Source organism: Lepidochelys olivacea (assembly GCF_965140295.1).
Source record: "Lepidochelys olivacea isolate rLepOli2 genome assembly, chromosome: 3".
Taxonomy (NCBI): domain Eukaryota; kingdom Metazoa; phylum Chordata; order Testudines; family Cheloniidae; genus Lepidochelys; species Lepidochelys olivacea.
In genome coordinates, this window is record NC_140413.1 from 211,062,580 (window position 1) to 211,080,544 (window position 17,965).

The 17,965-nt window shown below is 52.5% G+C and overlaps 1 protein-coding gene across 1 annotated transcript in view; it reads left to right on the forward strand.

The window, feature by feature from the left end:
- PYGB (glycogen phosphorylase B) overlaps window positions 1-17,965 on the forward strand; it is a 43,439-nt gene that overhangs the window by 17,750 nt on the left and 7,724 nt on the right. Inside the window, exons 6-16 of the mRNA XM_084622525.1 lie at window positions 3,544-3,655; window positions 6,202-6,284; window positions 6,548-6,691; window positions 7,311-7,403; window positions 9,315-9,461; window positions 10,122-10,285; window positions 12,017-12,131; window positions 12,939-13,040; window positions 15,119-15,266; window positions 15,899-15,957; window positions 16,948-17,089. Coding sequence (XP_084478651.1) covers window positions 3,544-3,655; window positions 6,202-6,284; window positions 6,548-6,691; window positions 7,311-7,403; window positions 9,315-9,461; window positions 10,122-10,285; window positions 12,017-12,131; window positions 12,939-13,040; window positions 15,119-15,266; window positions 15,899-15,957; window positions 16,948-17,089 — 1,309 coding nt within the window. The remainder of the gene's footprint in view (window positions 1-3,543; window positions 3,656-6,201; window positions 6,285-6,547; window positions 6,692-7,310; window positions 7,404-9,314; window positions 9,462-10,121; window positions 10,286-12,016; window positions 12,132-12,938; window positions 13,041-15,118; window positions 15,267-15,898; window positions 15,958-16,947; window positions 17,090-17,965) is intronic.

Below are 17,965 nucleotides of genomic sequence, written 5' to 3' on the forward strand. Positions count from 1 at the left end.
TTCTGTATGTCTGCCACAATTCCCGGTGTGAGCGTGGGCTAGTCAGTTGATCTCTCTGTGCCTCAGTTTCCTCATCTAGAAGATAGGGTTAACATACTAACCGATGTGAGTTCCGAATGAGCCCTTTCTGTTCTGGCTGTGGATGCTGCTCATTCTCACATCAGCATCGCTGCGCTCTAGGTCTCTGCTGGTAAATCGGGAGGAGCCAGCGGCTGGGTCACCCAGCAGCATACGTTGCAGGGGAATGTGATGTGTGGGTGGAAATAAACACCCGCCATCCCAGTCTGTCTAGCTCAGGTCTCTGCCTGGGCAGAGTATCTCATCACTGGCAGCAGAGCAGCTCATGATCTTCAGGGGATTTATCCCCGTGGTACAGGTGGGAACTAAGGGACCAAGAGACTAAGTGACTTGTCCAAGGTCACGCAAGGACAGGGAATGGACCCCAGGGCTCCCCTCTCAGCCTAGCACACCAACCGCCGCCCACCCTTTCCGTAGCCGAGCCCCCAGAACTCCCTGTTCATGGTCTCTCATGGGCTTCTGTGGGAAACTTGCTCCGCTTGCAGGTAAAAGGCTGTTTGTTGTAACTGCCAGCCCCACAAACTCCTCCTGGGCTGTCCACGTGACCACGCTTTCCATTTGATTGCGAAGCTCAGGAAATTTGGTGCTTTCATTAAAGCCCCAGCTCCTGGAGTCAGCTGGTTCTGAGAGACTCATAGTTTTCATTTAAAAAAGCAGTAAGTGTCTAATCCTCATGGGAGTGGGGAAAAGCTTGAAAATATGAATTCTGAAGGCTCAAATACCAGAAGGCAAATAAGGCAGAAGAGCCCCAAGTGTATTATATTTACAACCTCATGATGTGTAAGCCAGGCCTATGGTTGATGAGGGGCTTGACCCGTGATGTTTGAGCGCTTGGGGCTGGGTCTCCACCCTCTTGTGCCTGGGGCTGTCATTTACAGCTGGGCCAACTGGGTTCAGAATGCTCCGGTTCTGATCCGCTAGGACTGTGCAGCCAGGCAGGGAGCCCTTTGCCCGGGCATCAGTGACAACGCAAGGAGCACAGCAGAAAAGAATCAGGCAGTCGTCTTCCCGTCTCGCGCAGCATCACCAGCAGTTGAGTTTCTGCGGGACAAATTGGGCCCAGCTGGGCCCCCCATTGCCTTTGAATCGTCCCTCTGTTTCACTTACGCAAGCCCACTGGTGTCTAATGAGAGCTGCGCGAAGAACTGGTTTCTTTAGGTGAGCTTCGGTGCACGGCCAACCCGAAAAATGGGAAAAAAAAGTCTCTGGGCGTATGGAGCGTTTTGTTTGGCTTTAGAGTTTTTTAAAACTTTAAAAAAAAATAAAAGTGAAGTGAAATTGGAAACGAAAAGTCATTTTAAATTAAAAAATCCAAGCCTTTGGGAGTGGGGAGAGGTGAGTTTCATTTCCCCAGACCAAATAAATCGGCGAATTCGATGTGAATTCGCAAGATGTTTCCATCGACCAGAACCTGCATTTTTCAGTGGAAAAAACGTTGTATCTGAAAAATTTCCCCCTGTTGCACATCTGCTAGGGATCCGCCAGGTGTTGTCCAGGGCCAGGGGGTCGCGGAGGGTCAGCAAGGCAGAATTTATCCTGCAGCGGGGGATGGCATGCGGGAGGCGCAAAGAATGCGGCAGAACTCTGAGCCCAGCCTGCCACTGGCAGATCCCACGCCCACCTCCCCAAGTTGCCACTTCTGCAGCCTCACGGTGCAGGACAGATCAGCACTTTGAACATGCGTCCCTGGCACAGTCACTCGACATAAGCTGTTCCTCGTACTGTATCCTCCCCTACAGTAAAATTGTAGCTCTGCCCTTGGAAGTGTATCTCGAAACCACCCGATAGGGAGCTCTCCGCGCCCAGGGACTTTGTAACCTGTCCAGACAACAGGGCCCTGCCCCATGACCCGGGTTCCTAGGCAGCGCTGTAATACAAACAAATAACAACTCGTTACTGCTGCATTATGCTCAGAAGAGCAGATTCATACAGCTCTCAGCCGACAGCACATCTCCGTTACAATGGGCGCCCACGTATCAGCCCCCATCCTGCAAACATTTCCGTGCTGAACTGCCCTACCATGCGTAGTGCCGTACCTTTCAATGGGGTTACTCACAGTATTAACGCTAAGCACGTGTTAAGTCTGTGCAGGATCGGGGCCTGCTTTTCGATGCCCTGCTGCTCTTTGCATCCCTTATTTTGGTTCCTTTCTGATGTGCCCCACGTTTGCTGCTTGGCAGGTTTTGAGCCATGCAGAATGATCTACTGATGAGCTCTCCTAAGCTTCAGGAAGAGGAATTGGAGTTAGGGCAATTTAGTGCTGACCGGGGAATCTCTGCTCAGGAACCCTTCAGATTCCTTCTGATTTCCCAGCTCCAACTGAGCTGTTTCTGTGGCTGTAGTGGGAGCCTTCAGTCTCTCCCCCGACTGTCTCTTCCTCACCCACTGCACCAGGGGAAAGGGAACTCGCATGTTTCCTGGAGTGTCTGTCCAGGAAGCACAGGGGGATAGACCATTGCAAATCCTCCAACCCTGCAAGCGCTTACACACATGCTTAACGTTAAATACGAGCCCAAAGGATTGTACTCACGTGCTTAGAGGTAAGCATGTATCTATGTCTTTGCAGGATCAAGCCCTAGATGGGTGTAGTTGTGATTGCAGTTTACTACACCCGCAATAGCTCACGTGCAGCCCTTACGTAAAAGCCCTGTGGAATTTAACCAGTACGTTTCAATAAACATCTAATGGGGTTCTGGGGGAATCACGCTTAGAAACAGAGAATGAAAGCCTTTCTGTAACGGGTTTTATTTACCCATCTATGGCAGACATATAATTTTATATTGAATTCTGCAGGATGATTTGGATTTTAATGGCCGCTGAGGGTGCATTTATGACATGTGAATGAATAATTAATAGATGGGTTTCAGAGTAACAGCCGTGTTAGTCTGTATTCGCAAAAAGAAAAGGAGGACTTGTGGCACCTTAGAGACTAACCAATTTATTTGAGCATGAGCTTTCGTGAACTACAGCTCACTTCATCGGATGAATCTGTATGCATCCGATGAAGTGAGCTGTACCTCACAAAAGCTCATGCTCAAATAAATTGGTTAGTCTCTAAGGTGCCACAAGTCCTCCTTTTCTTTTTAATTAATAGATGTTAAGCAGTTCTAAAGGTCAACAGTTTGCTTATGATCATCGATTGCACCTTTTACTGATGTGCTAGTTACTGTCTATAACACAGGCTGCTTGGATGCTATTGCTACAGAAATAAGAGCACGCTACGTCTATTCATCACTTATTAACCCTTTATAAACTATTTATAAATGTGCCCATAATATAAAGTGTGACCATTGTAACGACCAATGGATTTTAGTTTATGTGATCTTTAAATAAACCAGGAATTTTATGTCTCTGCTGTTCCTTCTCTCTCTTTCTCTCACATTAGGTTTGGGTTGTTTTCTTGCCCATTTTGTACCCTGAGGACGTCCTGTCACTAATTGGTAGTGACGTATTCTCCTCTTACAGGTAGTTCTTGCCATGCCTTATGATACCCCCGTGCCAGGATACAAGAACAACACCGTGAACACAATGCGGCTGTGGTCTGCCAAAGCACCCAATGACTTCAACCTTCAGGAGTGTAAGTGCTGTGTCTCTGCAGTCTCTGGTCATTGCTTATCTCAGAAGATCGCTGGGGCAGGGAGGGGGTGTGTGTGTGGCACCTGGCGGGGGGGGCCCAGATACAATAGCACACCCTGTAAATAACACATAACACGTGCGGGTATATTTAAATCCGTCCCCCCACTTGTGCGGGAAGGGCTGGCGTCTGGCCAAAATAACAATTGTTCTGAGTCTTTAGATGTCGGTTCTGTTGGAGGGCAAGTCAGTTTGAGCCTTCAGTCCACTTATCTGCCATGCAGGTGTGGAGCGATGCGGCCAGGCTACCAGGCGTCGCACATCTCAGGCCACAGGCTGAATTTCCCAGCCCCACTCACACACCTGCAGCCCCACTGGGACAGCAGGCATTTGGCTGCACGGGGCAGAAGCGGCAATTCCACCTGTGGCTGCGAGAGGCCACCGTTGAGCCTGCCTCAGGCGGCTTCTCTCTGGCTTCCTGCTGCTGGAGGCTCTGGCATGAGGAGCGGTGGTTTTCTGCCCCACCCTGGGGCCCCAGGGAAGTCCTCTTTCCCCGGCTGAGGGACCCAGCTCTCCGCCTAGACAGCACCTGCCTATCGCAGCACCCCCCCACCTGTCCCAGACACCCCACTACTCACCTACCCCAGTGCTCCCAGACATCCCAGCACCCCCTCTCTACACAGCCACCCCGTGACTGCAGCTAGCCCCCATTGATCCAGATACCCCAGCATCCGCCCGCTAAACCTAGGCAGCTTCTAGCCTCCACCACCCTAGGACACCCTCCCACCTAGCCACCCACCCTGTCCCTGCCCAGCCCTAGAGCTGCCAAGTTCTGTGCCGCCCCACCAGTCCCCTCCCCCCCAGGGCTTGGGGCAGGATCTGCAGACCGTACACCCAAGTCCCTGAGGTTATGCACAGACTTTGTAAAGATGTAAATTGACTCTTTCAATCGTTTGCATACCGTGTCATGTGGAGCCGCAGAAAACTTGGCCGGGGTGTGACGATTGGGCCGTGCACTGGCATGAAACAGGAGGGATGCCTGGGGATGCCATTTTAACAGCCTGCTCTGTGCAAGGTTTTCTGCTCCTCCATCTCCCCGGCTACACATGGTCGTCCAGTGCACCTCAGCGCTGCTCATTGGCCAGTCCTGGATAAAACAGACCACGCAGAGACATCCCGAAGCTGTCAGCTGGGCAGCGCTGGGACAGCGAGTTACCCGCTAAGCCTCTGTGGTTACCTTCCAGGCTGCTTGCCACCCTCAGTCGAGGTGTGTGCGACAGCCGCGTGAGAGGCTGGAGGGCAGCGTGCAGCCCCCCATGTGTCGCTACTCACTACGCATCGTGGACTCCGGACGCGGGGCCGAGGGGCTCAGGTGGTTAATCTAGCTCTCCTGAAGCCCTGGGGGCCGAATGGAGCGTTACGCAGTAGCGGAGGGGGATGAAATGACCGGGCTTCAAGGGATCCGGGTGCAATGAAGCCAAGTGCGAAGTACTTCCCCTAGGAAGGGAAAATCAAATGCTCAGCTACAGAATGGGGGAGGACTGGCAAGGTGGTCGTACCGCTGGGAAGGAGTTGGGGTTCTAGCTGATTGATGACGCCTATTCAAGCTGCGATGGGATGCTGCCGCTAATGTCACTCCGGGGGCTCGTCACAGGGGTGTCGTACATAAGGCAGGGAGGTCACTGTCCCACTCTGCTCAGCATCGCTGAGGCCTCAGCTGCAGTCCCGTGTCCAGTTCTGGGCGCCGCACTTTCGGAATGAGTCCAGAGGAGCAGAGTAAAAACGAACAGAGGTTTAGAAAACCTGAGCTCTGAGGGAAGCTTAAAAGACTGGGTGTGTGTACTCGGGAGAAAAGAAGACTGAAGTGGGGGGACATGACGACAGTCTGCACATATGTGAAGGGCTGTTACAGAGGATGGTGATCAATTGTTCTCCATGGCCACTGACGGTAGGACAAGAAGCCGTGGGATTAATCTGCACCAAGGTAGATTTAGGTGAGATACTAGGAAAAACTCTCTAACGCTCAAGGCAGTTATGCTCTGGAACAGGCTTCCAGGGAGGTTGTGGGATCCCCGTGACTGGATGTTTTTAAGAACAAGCTGGACAAACCCCTGTCAGGGCTGATTTAGGGTTTACTTGGTCCTGCCTGAGCTCAGGGGGTTGGAACTGGTGATCTCTCGAGGTCCCTTATTTCCCTGATTCTGTGAGGTCCCGGCTCTGCCACTGATGCCCCGTGTGATCTCGGCTAAGTGACGTGATCTCTCTGTGCCTCAGTTCCTCAGCTCTAAACTCCCACCCTTTGTCTTATCTGCTGAGTCTGTAACTCCTCGGGGCTGGGACTGGCATGCTGTGTTGTGGCGCCTAGCGCCACGGGGCTCTGATCTCAGCTGCAGGGATGTTGGCTCCAGAGGGAGTGGGATCAGGTCCTAGCTCCTTCCCTCCTGCCAGTTGTGGGAAGAACACATGCCAAGGCATGCGCGTGTTAGGGAGTAAGGTAAAAGTGTGTTGTCCTAACGGCTGTATGGCTCTGCATGCTGTCTCTCTCCTCAGTCAATGTGGGCGATTATATCGAGGCTGTGTTGGATAGAAACCTGGCAGAAAACATCTCCCGAGTCCTGTATCCGAATGACAATGTGAGTGACCCCCTTCCCTATGCACCTTCTCACCCCTTGGGTGCATTGTGCCTAGTGAACATTTAAAGGGGGCCAGAGCAGTAGTCGGGGTCACCTAGGGCCTGACCCAAAGCCCACTGCAGGCGATGGGCACCTTTCCACTGACCTCGCAGGCCCCCCAGCAGGTCACACTGCACCTACGTGGTGGTTAACCGCAGCGGGGTGTGTTGCAGCAGCGGGGTGCTAGCAAGAGCCAAGCTGATGGCTGGGCCTTGTGTGTCTAGTTCTTTGAAGGGAAGGAGCTGCGGCTGAAGCAGGAATACTTCGTGGTAGCTGCCACCCTGCAGGACATCATTCGCCGTTTCAAGTCTTCCAACTTCGGCTCCCGAGACCCAGTCAGGACGTGCTTTGAGACCTTCCCAGACAAGGTAAGCGCGCGGCAGATGCTGCCGCCCCAGGCCCTGCTGATACCACCTCTCTCCATCACATCCCTCGAAAGCAGGCACTAAGGACCACATTGCCAAAGGATTTAGGTGTCGAACTCCAGCCCCTACAGCTACTTTCAAAAGAGTGAACATTTCTTGTGAAAAATGTGCCCCTTTTTCCTTTGAATTTTTGGAAGAACATTGGCCAGCTCCGCTAGAGGCATTCCTTGGCATCCATCCCGCCCCAGAGACCTTGTGCGTGGCGGGTGGCGATGGCCATGGACGCTGAATTAGCTCGGTCGCTGCCCGGTGGATTGGCCGCTCTACAGAGCGTGGGCTGGTATCGCTCTGCTGGCAGAACCTCTCGTGGAGACCTTGGAGTTCTGCCGGTGGAGCTGCATCACCTCCCCGAACAAAATTAGCTATGTCAAAAGAGAGACTCCTCTTTCGGGGTGGGTGTGGTTACACCAAGCGTTTTGCTGGCATAGCGATCTTGCGGGGGGAGGTTCCACACTCAGAGCTGATATAGCTCTGCGGCAAAGCTGTGTCGTGTAGACCCGGCCTGGGAGCACAGGAGCATGTCCCCGCGAGTGGGTCTCACCTGGGAATGTCTCTGCTGCAGGTCGCCATTCAGCTGAACGACACTCACCCAGCACTTTCCATCCCGGAGCTCATGCGGATCCTGGTGGACGTGGAGAAAATGGAGTGGGAGAAGGTGAGTGTGAAGGGGTGGAGCTGGGCTGGGCCTGTGTTCAGACCCTGCCTCGCCGGCTCTTGCAGGAGGGTGGCCTTGGCCAGACCCAGGAGAGCCTCAATTAACCCTGACTTTGACCCTCTCCCCAGTCATGCATCCTCCTCTGTGGGGACTTTACTCTCCCTCTCAAGCCTTCCTGTCTTTGCTGCCTCTTGCTTCCTCTCTGCAGCTGCAGTGAGTGGGGGAGCTGCCCACAGCGGCCCGGGTTCCTCTTGACCGTGCCTTCTCCAAGAGCTTCTTGCCCTGCAGTTTCTCCTGCTGACTTCCTGCTGTCTGATCTCCACCTCTCTTTTTGTTGTGCTGGGCTGTTCCCCTCTCCCCATCTCCCATAGAATCATAGGAGATTAGGGTTGGAAGGGACCTCAGGAGGTCATCTAGTCCAACCCCCTGCTCAAAGCAGGACCAGTCCCCAACTAAATCATCCCAGCCAGAGCTTTGTCCTGCCCACTCCACTTCCACTGCGCTCCCTTCTCCCACACTGTTCCCTTCCCGCCCCACAGCTGGGTCTGCTTTCTGTCCTGTTTCCCCCACCCCCCCACACACAGGCTCTTTGCTGTAACTGGAGTCCTGGTTGCCCTCCTGTTGGGCAGGAAGTGCCCCCTGCCGGCACAGATCTCATGGAGAAGAAGCAAAGCGACCTAGAAGCAGGGAAGGCCGCTCTCCTAGCAGCTGTGGGGCTGGCCTGCACTGGATAGGCCTGGCAGAGCTTCTGGAGGGCCCAGGGCTAGTGGGCTTCAGAGTAAATTCATTGATTGGAGCACAGACTTGAACCGGGGGCTCTCAAATCCCAGGTGAGGGCCTGAGGCGCTGGCCTATCGGGGGACTCTGTAAGAGCCTTGGGGTATGTCTACGCTGCAGTAAAACACCCACGGCTGGCCCGTGTCAGCTGACCAGGGCTATAGAATTGCAGTGCAGATGCTGAGGCTGGAGCCCGGGCTCTGGGCCCCTGCTCGCTTGTGAGATCCCCAATCCCAGGCTCCAGCCTGAGCCCACCCTCCAAGCAGCACGTTCACCTGAAACACCCTTTTCCTGTCCCAAGTCGGGATGAAAAGTCAAAATCTCGAAAATTTTTGTGAACCAAAAATAAATAAATGCAAATTCCGATTGAGCCAACCGAAATGTTCCCTTTCAATTTTGACCTTTTAAATCCTGGTTTTTACCTTTTTTTAGTATAAATTAAGCTAAAAAATGGAAACGGTTGTGAACTGAAATACGAGCCTGATCTAGGGTTTGAGGCGGTTAAAACGGGACCTTTCAACAGCGTCCACATGCTTTTTCTTAGAAATGTTTGGGACCAGGGGCTTCATCAGAGCCAACCCCTGCCTGTTAGCAGGGCCACGAGTCAGCATTTTCTGATGGAAAAACGTCGTCGGCCTGCGAGTCGGCCCCACCGAGCTGGTCTGAGCGCTGAAAGGTCGTTCCTGGGCAGCGCGGTTAGAGATATCGGCTGTGTGTGTGTGTGAGAGAGAGAGAGACGTTCCCTGTCTCTGGGCAGTGCCACCCTCTGCTCTGAGATGTGGTCACAATTTGACACAGTTTAAGGCCAGAAGGAACCAGCCCATGAGCTAGTCGGACGGCCTCTAGCACAACCCGACAACCGAACTCCGCAGGGTATCGCAGCCCACAGCAGATAGACAATCGTGCCCTGGGCAGGGAACAGGAGGGACTGAGGTGACCTGGGGGGAAGATTCCTTCCCCACCCCACGTGTGGCGATCAGTTAGACCCTGAGGACGTGGACCAGCCAGCCCAGCGCCTGCGGGGGCTCCTAGTCTGACCCTGTTGTTGAATTTCACCCAGAGGCCCCAGTAATGACGTGAGTCAGACTCGAGCCTCTGAGGCGTTTGATGTGAGCGTGTTTGTCCCCCCCGCAGGCCTGGGAGGTCACAAAGCGAACCTGCGCCTACACCAACCACACCGTGCTGCCTGAGGCCCTGGAGCGCTGGCCGGTCTCCATGTTCGAGAAGCTGCTGCCGCGTCACCTGGAGATCATTTATACCATCAACCAAAGGCATCTGGATGTGAGGGGCTCGCGTGCTCGGGAACAGGAGCTGGCCCCGGCTAACAGGGACCTCGTCTCGTCCAGGTCCCACGGCCCAGGCCTGGCCTGTGGGACGTGGATCTGCTGCTCTCGGCGTGCTGCCCCCGGACGAGCGTTTGCAGCTCAGAATCACTGTCGCTCTGAGCTGCCGCTCCCCGCCGGGCCGTGGCTCTGCCGTCTCCCGCCGTGGCTGCCCCATACAGGGCGGTTCGGGACGCTGTGGATAGATAGCGGCGATCAGCCTCCAGCGCTGCCCGGCTGGTCCCTGTCACCACCAGGAAGGGAGTGGCTGGTAAAGGCCCCCCTGGGTCCTTGGTGCCCCGTCTGCCTTTGAAAATACCCGCTAAAAATGTGAATGTGTGGGGTGCACCAGCCCAGGAGCAGCCCTGGGGGCGCTGTGACCCACTCCTGCTCCAAGGCACAGTACCTCCCTGCCCCCCATTGCTCTTGTCACCCCCCCCTTTGCTCCTCACTGGCACTGGGGGAGTGGCAGAGCTGCAGCTACCCCGAGTAGCCTCCCCCCAGCAGCGTAAGGAGGGCTTTGACTCCCCCAGGCTGGGTGCAGCCCCAGTGACAGTCTAGCCCCGTGTCTGCATTTTAAGGCTGCGCTGCTGACATTTCTGTGTGTGTGTCCTGGCAGCATGTGGCCGCCATCTACCCTGGAGACCTAGACCGTCTGCGTAGGATGTCCGTGATCGAGGAAGGGGACTGCAAGAGGATTAACATGGCCCACCTCTGCGTGATCGGCTCCCACGCCGTCAATGGGGTGGCCAGGATTCACTCCGAAATCGTGAAGAATTCCGTGTGAGTGACTCACCCACAGAGCAGCCTCCCATTCAGAGCAGGCTGCTTTTCCTCACCGCCCAGCCCTGTAAACTTAGCCTGGAAGCTGAGAGTCAAGCTGGGTTCTTTCCTCCTCACACCACCAGTACTCGACTCTGCAGGCCATACAAAGCTTTCTGTTACATAAGAACAGCCACACTGGGTCAGACCAAAGGTCCTTCTAGCCCAGTATCCTGTCTTCTGACAGTGGCCAATGCCAGGTGCCCCAGAGGGAATGACCAGGTAATCATCAAGTGATCCATTCCTAGCAAACAGAGGTTAGAGACACCATTCCTGTCCATCCTAGCTAACAGCCATTGATGGATCTATCCTCCATAAACTTATCTAATCCTTTTTTGAACCCTGTTATAGTCTTGGCCTTCACAACATCCTCTGGCAAGGAGTTCCACAGGTTGATTGTATGTTGTATGAAAAAATACTTTCTTTTGTTTGTTTTAAACCTGCTGCCTCTTAATTTCATTTGGTGACCCCTAGTTCTTGTGTTGTGAGAAGGAGTAAATAACCCTTCCTTATTTACTTTCTCCACACCAGTCATGATTTTATAGACCTCAATCATATCCCCCCTTTGTCGTCTCTTTTCCAAGCTGAAAAGTCCCCATCTTATTAATCTCTCCTGTTCCATACCCCTAATGGTTTTTGTTGCCCTTATCTGTACCTTTTCCAATTCAATATATCTTTTTAAAGATGGGACGACCACATCTGCACGCAGTATTCAAGCTGTGGGTGTACCATGGATTTATAGAGAGGCAATATGATATTTTCTGTCTTGTCTATCCTTTTTCTTAATGATTCCCAGGATTCTGTTCACTTTTTTGACTGCTGCTGCACACTGAGTGGATGTTTTCAGAGAACTATCCACAATGACTCCCAAGATCTTTTTGTTTTTGAGAGGTAACAGCTAATTTAGCCCCCATCATTTTATATGTATAGTTGAGATGATGTTTTCCAATGTGCATTACTTTGCATTTATCAACATTGAATTTCATCCTCCATTTTGTTGCCCAGTCACCCAGTTTTGAGAGAGCCTTTTGCAGCTCTTCGCAGTCTGCCTGTGACTTAACTATCTTGAGTAGTTTTGTAACATCTGCAAATTTTGCCACCTCGCTGTTTACCCCTTTTTCCAGAAAATTTATGAATATGTTGAATAGGACTGGTCCCAGAACAGACCCCTGGGGACACCACTATTTACCTCTCTCCATTCTGAAAACTGACCATTTATTCCCACCCTTTGTATCCTATCTTTTAACCAGTTACTGATCCATGAGAGGACCTTCCCTCTTATCCCATGACAGCTTACTTTGCTTAAGAGCCTTTGGTGAGGGACCTTGTCAAAGGCTTTCTGAAAATCTAAGTACACCCTTGCAAACCCTGCTGTAATTCCCCCTTTCCCACCACTTGCTCCTAAAAAGGAAGGACGCATGCACTTACATCATGGTGATGGAGGGGACCGTAGATCAGGGCCTTCTGCAAGAGAGAGAAGCAGACTTTGGGTAGATTCAGAGCCTAGGTGTGGAATCGCAGTTTCAGCAGCTTGGAGCACAGGTAAGGGCCTAGTACAGGTCCAACTGATGTCAGCAGAAAGATTTTAGCTGGAGTTGTAAATAGAGTCAGGAGCATCCGAGGTTACAGTTTGATAAAACTCTGCTGGGAATGGACCTGTTCAGTGTCTCCCCTACTGCCCATGCATTTCAGATTCAAAGATTTCTATGAGATGGAACCAGAGAAGTTCCAGAACAAGACGAACGGCATCACTCCGAGGCGTTGGCTCCTGCTGTGCAACCCAGGACTAGCAAGTGTAATTGCTGAGGTGAGCCACTCGAACGGGAGCTACTTAATCCTAGTGTTTGGCCACAAAATAGTCTTCAGAGCAATGTAAACAAACAGGGGGCCAGATCTTCAGCAGGTGTCAATCCACGTAGCTCCAGGCAAGTCTAGAGGGGCAGCTGTCTCTCTTCTTGAGCCTCTGACACACACATGCATTGATGGTTGAGCTTTAAAATCAGCCATCAGGAGTTAATCAAAGAACTGCACACCTTTGGCTCCATCTTCCCATGGGCTGAGGGTAGATTGTCGGAACAGCATCACCTCCCTTGATGTCATGATATATGGAATGACAGTCTGTCTTAAATGGGGCATGCACTAAAGAAAATATGTACAGCTACTCTCACAAACCGGCTCTCACACAGCTTGAGTTCCAGCTTCGTCTCCTTTGTTTACCAGGACCACACCTTGCTAAGAACTCCATACAGCACACTAAGACATCTAGTGGCTGATAATACACTGCAAGTACTCTGTCCATCAGATATTCCAGCTGGAAGTAATTCCCGGCACATACGGCCGTTCTTTGCTTAGCTGTATGGGAATGCTGTGGAATTGTGTGATAGACTGAAATGTTTTTGTACCAATCATTTATTCCCAGTACATTTGAACTCTAAAACAATGCATAGTAATAACCCAGCCACAATAATTGCTGTCATATTTTTGCCACGCCTGGCTTTTTTCTTTTCTTTTTTCTTTCCCAGTCAGGACTGAGGCACTTCTAGCAGGGAAGTGAAATTCTGCAGCAAGTCAGACATCTAGCAAAGGACATTCATCTCTGGTTTTATTTCCTCAGAAAATCGGAGAAGATTTTGTAACCGATCTGAGCCAGCTGAAGAAGTTACTGGATTTTGTCACTGACGAGGTGTTTATCAGGGATGTGGCCAAAGTCAAACAGGTAACGTGGACATCGGGGCAACTAGTTCACAGCCTAGTTCTCAGGCTGAAAATTCTGCTGGGGCAAATGGGTGCACTCTGTTGACATCCGTGGTGTTTTACCTGGCAGAGAATTGGGCCCATAGAATCTCGAGATGGAAAATACCTATTAGTTGGTCTTGCCCATTCCCCTGACCGTGCAGGATTGTCCATTTTTTGTCTGACTCAGGTTGAAAAGTTGAAATACCAAAACTCATTCCAGAATGAGAAGTTCTGAAAAATTTTGATGGGGAAACTTTGAAACACTTTGATTCAGGGCAGCACAGCATTACCCTGTACCTGCCCAAGCTGCTTCATCGCCTCCTGAGAGCTGTAGTTTGGGTACCTCATGCCCATTCATCCTATGGGCTGGGCTCCACGGCCACTACATCTCCCATGATGCATGGTGTTCATGGTACTCCCATGATGCAATGTGGCAGCTCAGTCAGAATGGGTATCTTGGTGCATCATGGGAGATGTAGTCTGGCCAAGGAGCCTAACCCATAGGGGAAATGGGGTTTGATGTACCTGAACCACGATGGCTCACGCGGACACAAATTAATGCTGAACCAGCAGGAAATGTTTTAATTTGATTTTCCAAACGGAAAATCGAGACATTTTGGCACAATCAACATTTTCTAACGGGAAACGTTAGTTTTGCTGCAACCACCTTTTCCAGCAAAAAACATCGATGGAAGATTCCTGACCAGCTCTAATGTAAGAGACCTGACTGAGAGGACCAGAGAGAGGACCCGAGAGAGCTGCAGCACCAAAGAGATTCATGCTGGAGGCAACAGGCCGCTTTGGATTTGTCCCCATTTCTAGATGTCTGGCTGTGCCCCATTGGTAGTGAAATGCTCCTCCCATTTCTATCTTCTTACTCCCTCCCCCTGCCCCTGTCTTTCTCGTGCTCTTGTTTTCTTCTTTTCTTATCCTCATTCCATCTTCCATCTGGCCCCACCTTTCCACAGCTGGCTGGGCAGGAACTTGGGAACTGCCAGACTGGAGCAGGCCATCTCGCCCACCATCCTGTCTTTGACAGTGGCCTTTCCCAGCTTCTCCGGAGGAAGGAGCAAGAAAGCCCAGCAGTTATGGGATAATGTGACCCCAGGGAAAGTTTCCTCCTGACCCCAGTCAGCTGGGTGGTGGTTTGTGCCCTGGAGCATGAAGGTTTATAGCCCTTCCAAAACTCTTGGTTTTTTGACCCTTACTCGTGTGACTCTTGTTATCTGTATAAATTATCCCTTTTTAATACTGCTAAGCTCAGGGTGTCCATGATACCTTGTGGCAGTGAATTCCACACGCTAATTGTACGCTGTGCGAAGAGGTATTTCCAGTGATCAGTTTGAAATTTGGGATCTTTCTATTTCAGTGACTGTCCTCTTGTTCTTGCACTGCCTTAGCAGTTCCCAATCTACCTCCCTGCGCAGTCCTTGCTTCAGGCAGCCATCCGCCCATCCCAGAGGTTCCCGGAAGTGCTTCAAGCTGTGAAGAAGAGGGATTTCCTCGTGCATTTCCAAACACGTGCACACAGCGTGTATTTGCACCTTTGTCGAGCAATCCGTGGCATTAGCTTTGGAGGCAGGTGTCTGGTGTGCAGGTAGAAGACGCCCATCCTACAAATCCCTGGGTGGGTGGAAGTTCACCACTCACTCCCCACCCACGGCGCTGAGCACTCGTGACTGGAGCTGGTCAGGAATTTTTCAGCAGAATGTTTTTTGTCAGAAAATGGCGATTCATGAAAACCAAAACTGTTCCTGGAAGTGTGTCCGTTTCAGTGGAACTTTTGTTGAGAACGACCCACAGATCCAGGAAGGAACTGTGACAGAGAGAGAGAGAGAGAAACCCACCCCAGCATTGCCAGCAGCCCAATGGTGAGGCTCTCACCTAGGAAAACCCAGGTTCGAGGCTCTGCTGTGAATCAGACAGAGCAGGGACTTGGTAAATATTCACTGGCCAGAGAGAGAATCTGCCAGAGGAGCTCTTGTTTTCCAGCCAGCTGCACGGTGACAGACGAGCTGTCAGACAGGTACTCAGCTGTCTCCCCACTTTCTTTCCCAGGAGAACAAGCTCAAGTTCTCTGCCTACTTGGAGGAGAAGTACAAGGTGAAAATCAACCCGTCCTCCATGTTTGACGTGCACGTGAAGAGGATTCACGAGTACAAGAGGCAGCTCCTCAACTGCCTGCACATCATCACCCTCTACAACCGTGAGCTGGGTTCTCACTCCCACCTCTCCACGCAGCTGTGTGGCTCACTGGGACCCGAGGGCCCTTTGGGTGCAGGAAGGAGGGCTGTGCCCCCAGGCGCCAGTCCAGGGCAGTGGGGGGGGGACGACTGGGTTTGTCTCACAAAGTTCTGCCCCTCTGGCCTTGTTGTTGGTCCTTTCCCAAGCAATGTTTGGTTCCTAAATATGTATTTTCAGTGCAAATGGGTTTCCTAACTTCCAAAGACCCCAGTTACTGTTGGTTAACGTGGGCTGTATAACCCCATGGTCACGCTGTGTTCCAGAAATACCAGAGCCCAATTTCTGCTCCGGGAACGGATGGTCAATGTCAATTCTTGTGTCTTCACGGAAATGCTGATGGTGCTCTGAGGTGGCCATGACTGGAAGGTTTAGCACAGAAGCAGATGCAGATCTGGTGTCTATAGTTATGTTTACTTAGAGTATAAAGTCCTTAAGGCAGTGACCACATGTTCTGTATTTGTACAGCACCTGGCGCGACGGGGTCCTGTTCGTGACCGGTGCCTCCAACCGCTACTGCAGCCAAATAGCATCATCTCTTTGTTACTCTGCACCGTCACCCTGCATTACTCTAATTTTATCCTCTGAATCTTTCAGGCATGAGAAAAGACCCATCAAAGTCCTTCGTGCCAAGGACTGTCATGATTGGAGGAAAGGTGAGACGTTCCATTAACTCTTCCTTTTGAGCACCGTTTAATACGCTGAACTGGGTGCATACCTCTGCCTTCTGCTGGAGAGCGCGTGTATTACTGACCTTATGGCTTCCGGTCTGTAAAGACCGGAGCCCCCCCCCACCCCGTTCTCCACTGCACAGACACCGAGGGAGAGCACGAAGGTGGAGGCAGAGGCCTGGCCGAGGGAGCCCAGTGGCTGAGAGACTCAAACCACCTGGGGAAGGGTTTGGCCTGGGGACGAAGAATCACAGGCTGTGGCCACCAGTGGGGGTCTTTGCAGGACTCCGGTGGGCTTTGGCTCTTCACTCCAGCGCGGCCGGATCGTCTTGCTGCAGTCCCGTGCACCCTGTGTTCCGGCGCCAGAGCGGATGCTTGGTTTGAAAGCGCCTTTCTTCTGCCTCTGCTCAGCCCCGCTCCTGGAGCCGGCTGCCGTTCCGTAGTCGCCTTCTCTTCGGCGGGAGCGATCGCAGCTCCTCTGCAGCGGCCGCTTGCGGTGCCCGCTTCTCGCGGAGTACGCAGGCCTCAGCACATCGGTTTAAAACCATTTGTAAGCCTTGTGCCCCGTGTAAGCCCGCAGGGCCCCGGCCTCTTGAACCAAAGTAAGAATTTTCACTGCCCTGCCCCTAGGAATAGCATACGACCCGGGCTCCCAAACTCTCTTGGTCTTGCACCACCCTGTTGAAAGACCGTTTGAAGAGAACAGCTCAAGCTCACGCCTACCATCTCAGGAACCCCTGGCCTAGGCTGTTCATCTTGGCAACCTCCACTTGGACTGGAACTAGCAGTCTGGGGGGCTGCCACACGCCCTGGCTTGCAGCGGTTTCCATCCTATCCAGGGCTTACAGTTTGGTTCAGTGGCTCTCAGCACCCCCCACTGTACACACTGGTCCAGTCCCCCTGGGAGTCCCTTCTTTTCGCATTACTGTGTATTTCTTTATTTAACTTTTTCTGTGTCTCTGTCCCCCTCTGCAGGCAGCTCCCGGCTACCACATGGCCAAAATGATTATCAAACTGATCACGTCCATCGGGGACATCGTCAATAACGATCCCTATATAGGAGATCGACTGAAAGTCATCTTCTTGGAGAACTACAGGGTGTCCTTCGCTGAGAAAGGTAAGACAGCAAAGGGCGTGGACTGCGTGGATGCTGTGAGTTGGTGGTGTCCGGGCCGTTCGTAAGGGAAACCAGGAACCGCTTTCACTAGGGGCAGTGCTGGGATTAAGGGTCAGACTGAGAAATGGGGATAAGGGAACTCTGTGTATTTGGCAATAGCAAACGCAGCAAGGGAAATGCGGGAGCAGACTGTGGGGCTGGGTGGATCTGGCCAGAGCAGGGCACAGGTTGTGGGTCTCCATTGAAACCTCCCTTTGGAGCTTTCCCAGCATTCCCTGCTGTGGGATTGCAAAGCGTGGGGTGCTCCAGCCGTAAGTACCAGAGAAGCTGCACGGGCAGAAGAGACCTCGCCACGAGGATGCAGCCCCTGTAGCTCTTCGCTCTTCCTGCTCCGATGTGTCCGCTCACGTAAACGCGAGGAGTGAGATCCAGCTGAGAACAGCCCCGAGGGTGATATTTGAGTGCTCCCCATCCTGGGCGAACCAGAGACGTGTGTCGGAGACCTGATGCGTTCAAAGGGGCCTGGAGCTCTGGCTGTGTGTTGTCATGGAAACTCTCCCTGCGTTTGAATGTCCCGGCTCAGGCAGCCCTGAACCAGGAACACGCGCCCATGTATAGCGCTGCTCTGGGGTCTCCTGTTCTGACACAGCCGGCTGCCTGTCCTCGGGTGCCCAGCCGTGGATTCACCTCCCCAGCCATCACCAGCCACGTGATTTTCCACTTGCACTTCACCCCAGGCTCCTGTGGGGAAGGACCGGGCTGGATCCTGGTTTCCTGGTGCCGGTTGGGAAGAGACTTGCTCCAGGAAGGGGTTGTCAGTGGCGCTCCGGCGAGGGGTGCAGTGCTCCTGGCTGGTGATAGTGGCTCCTGGGAGCG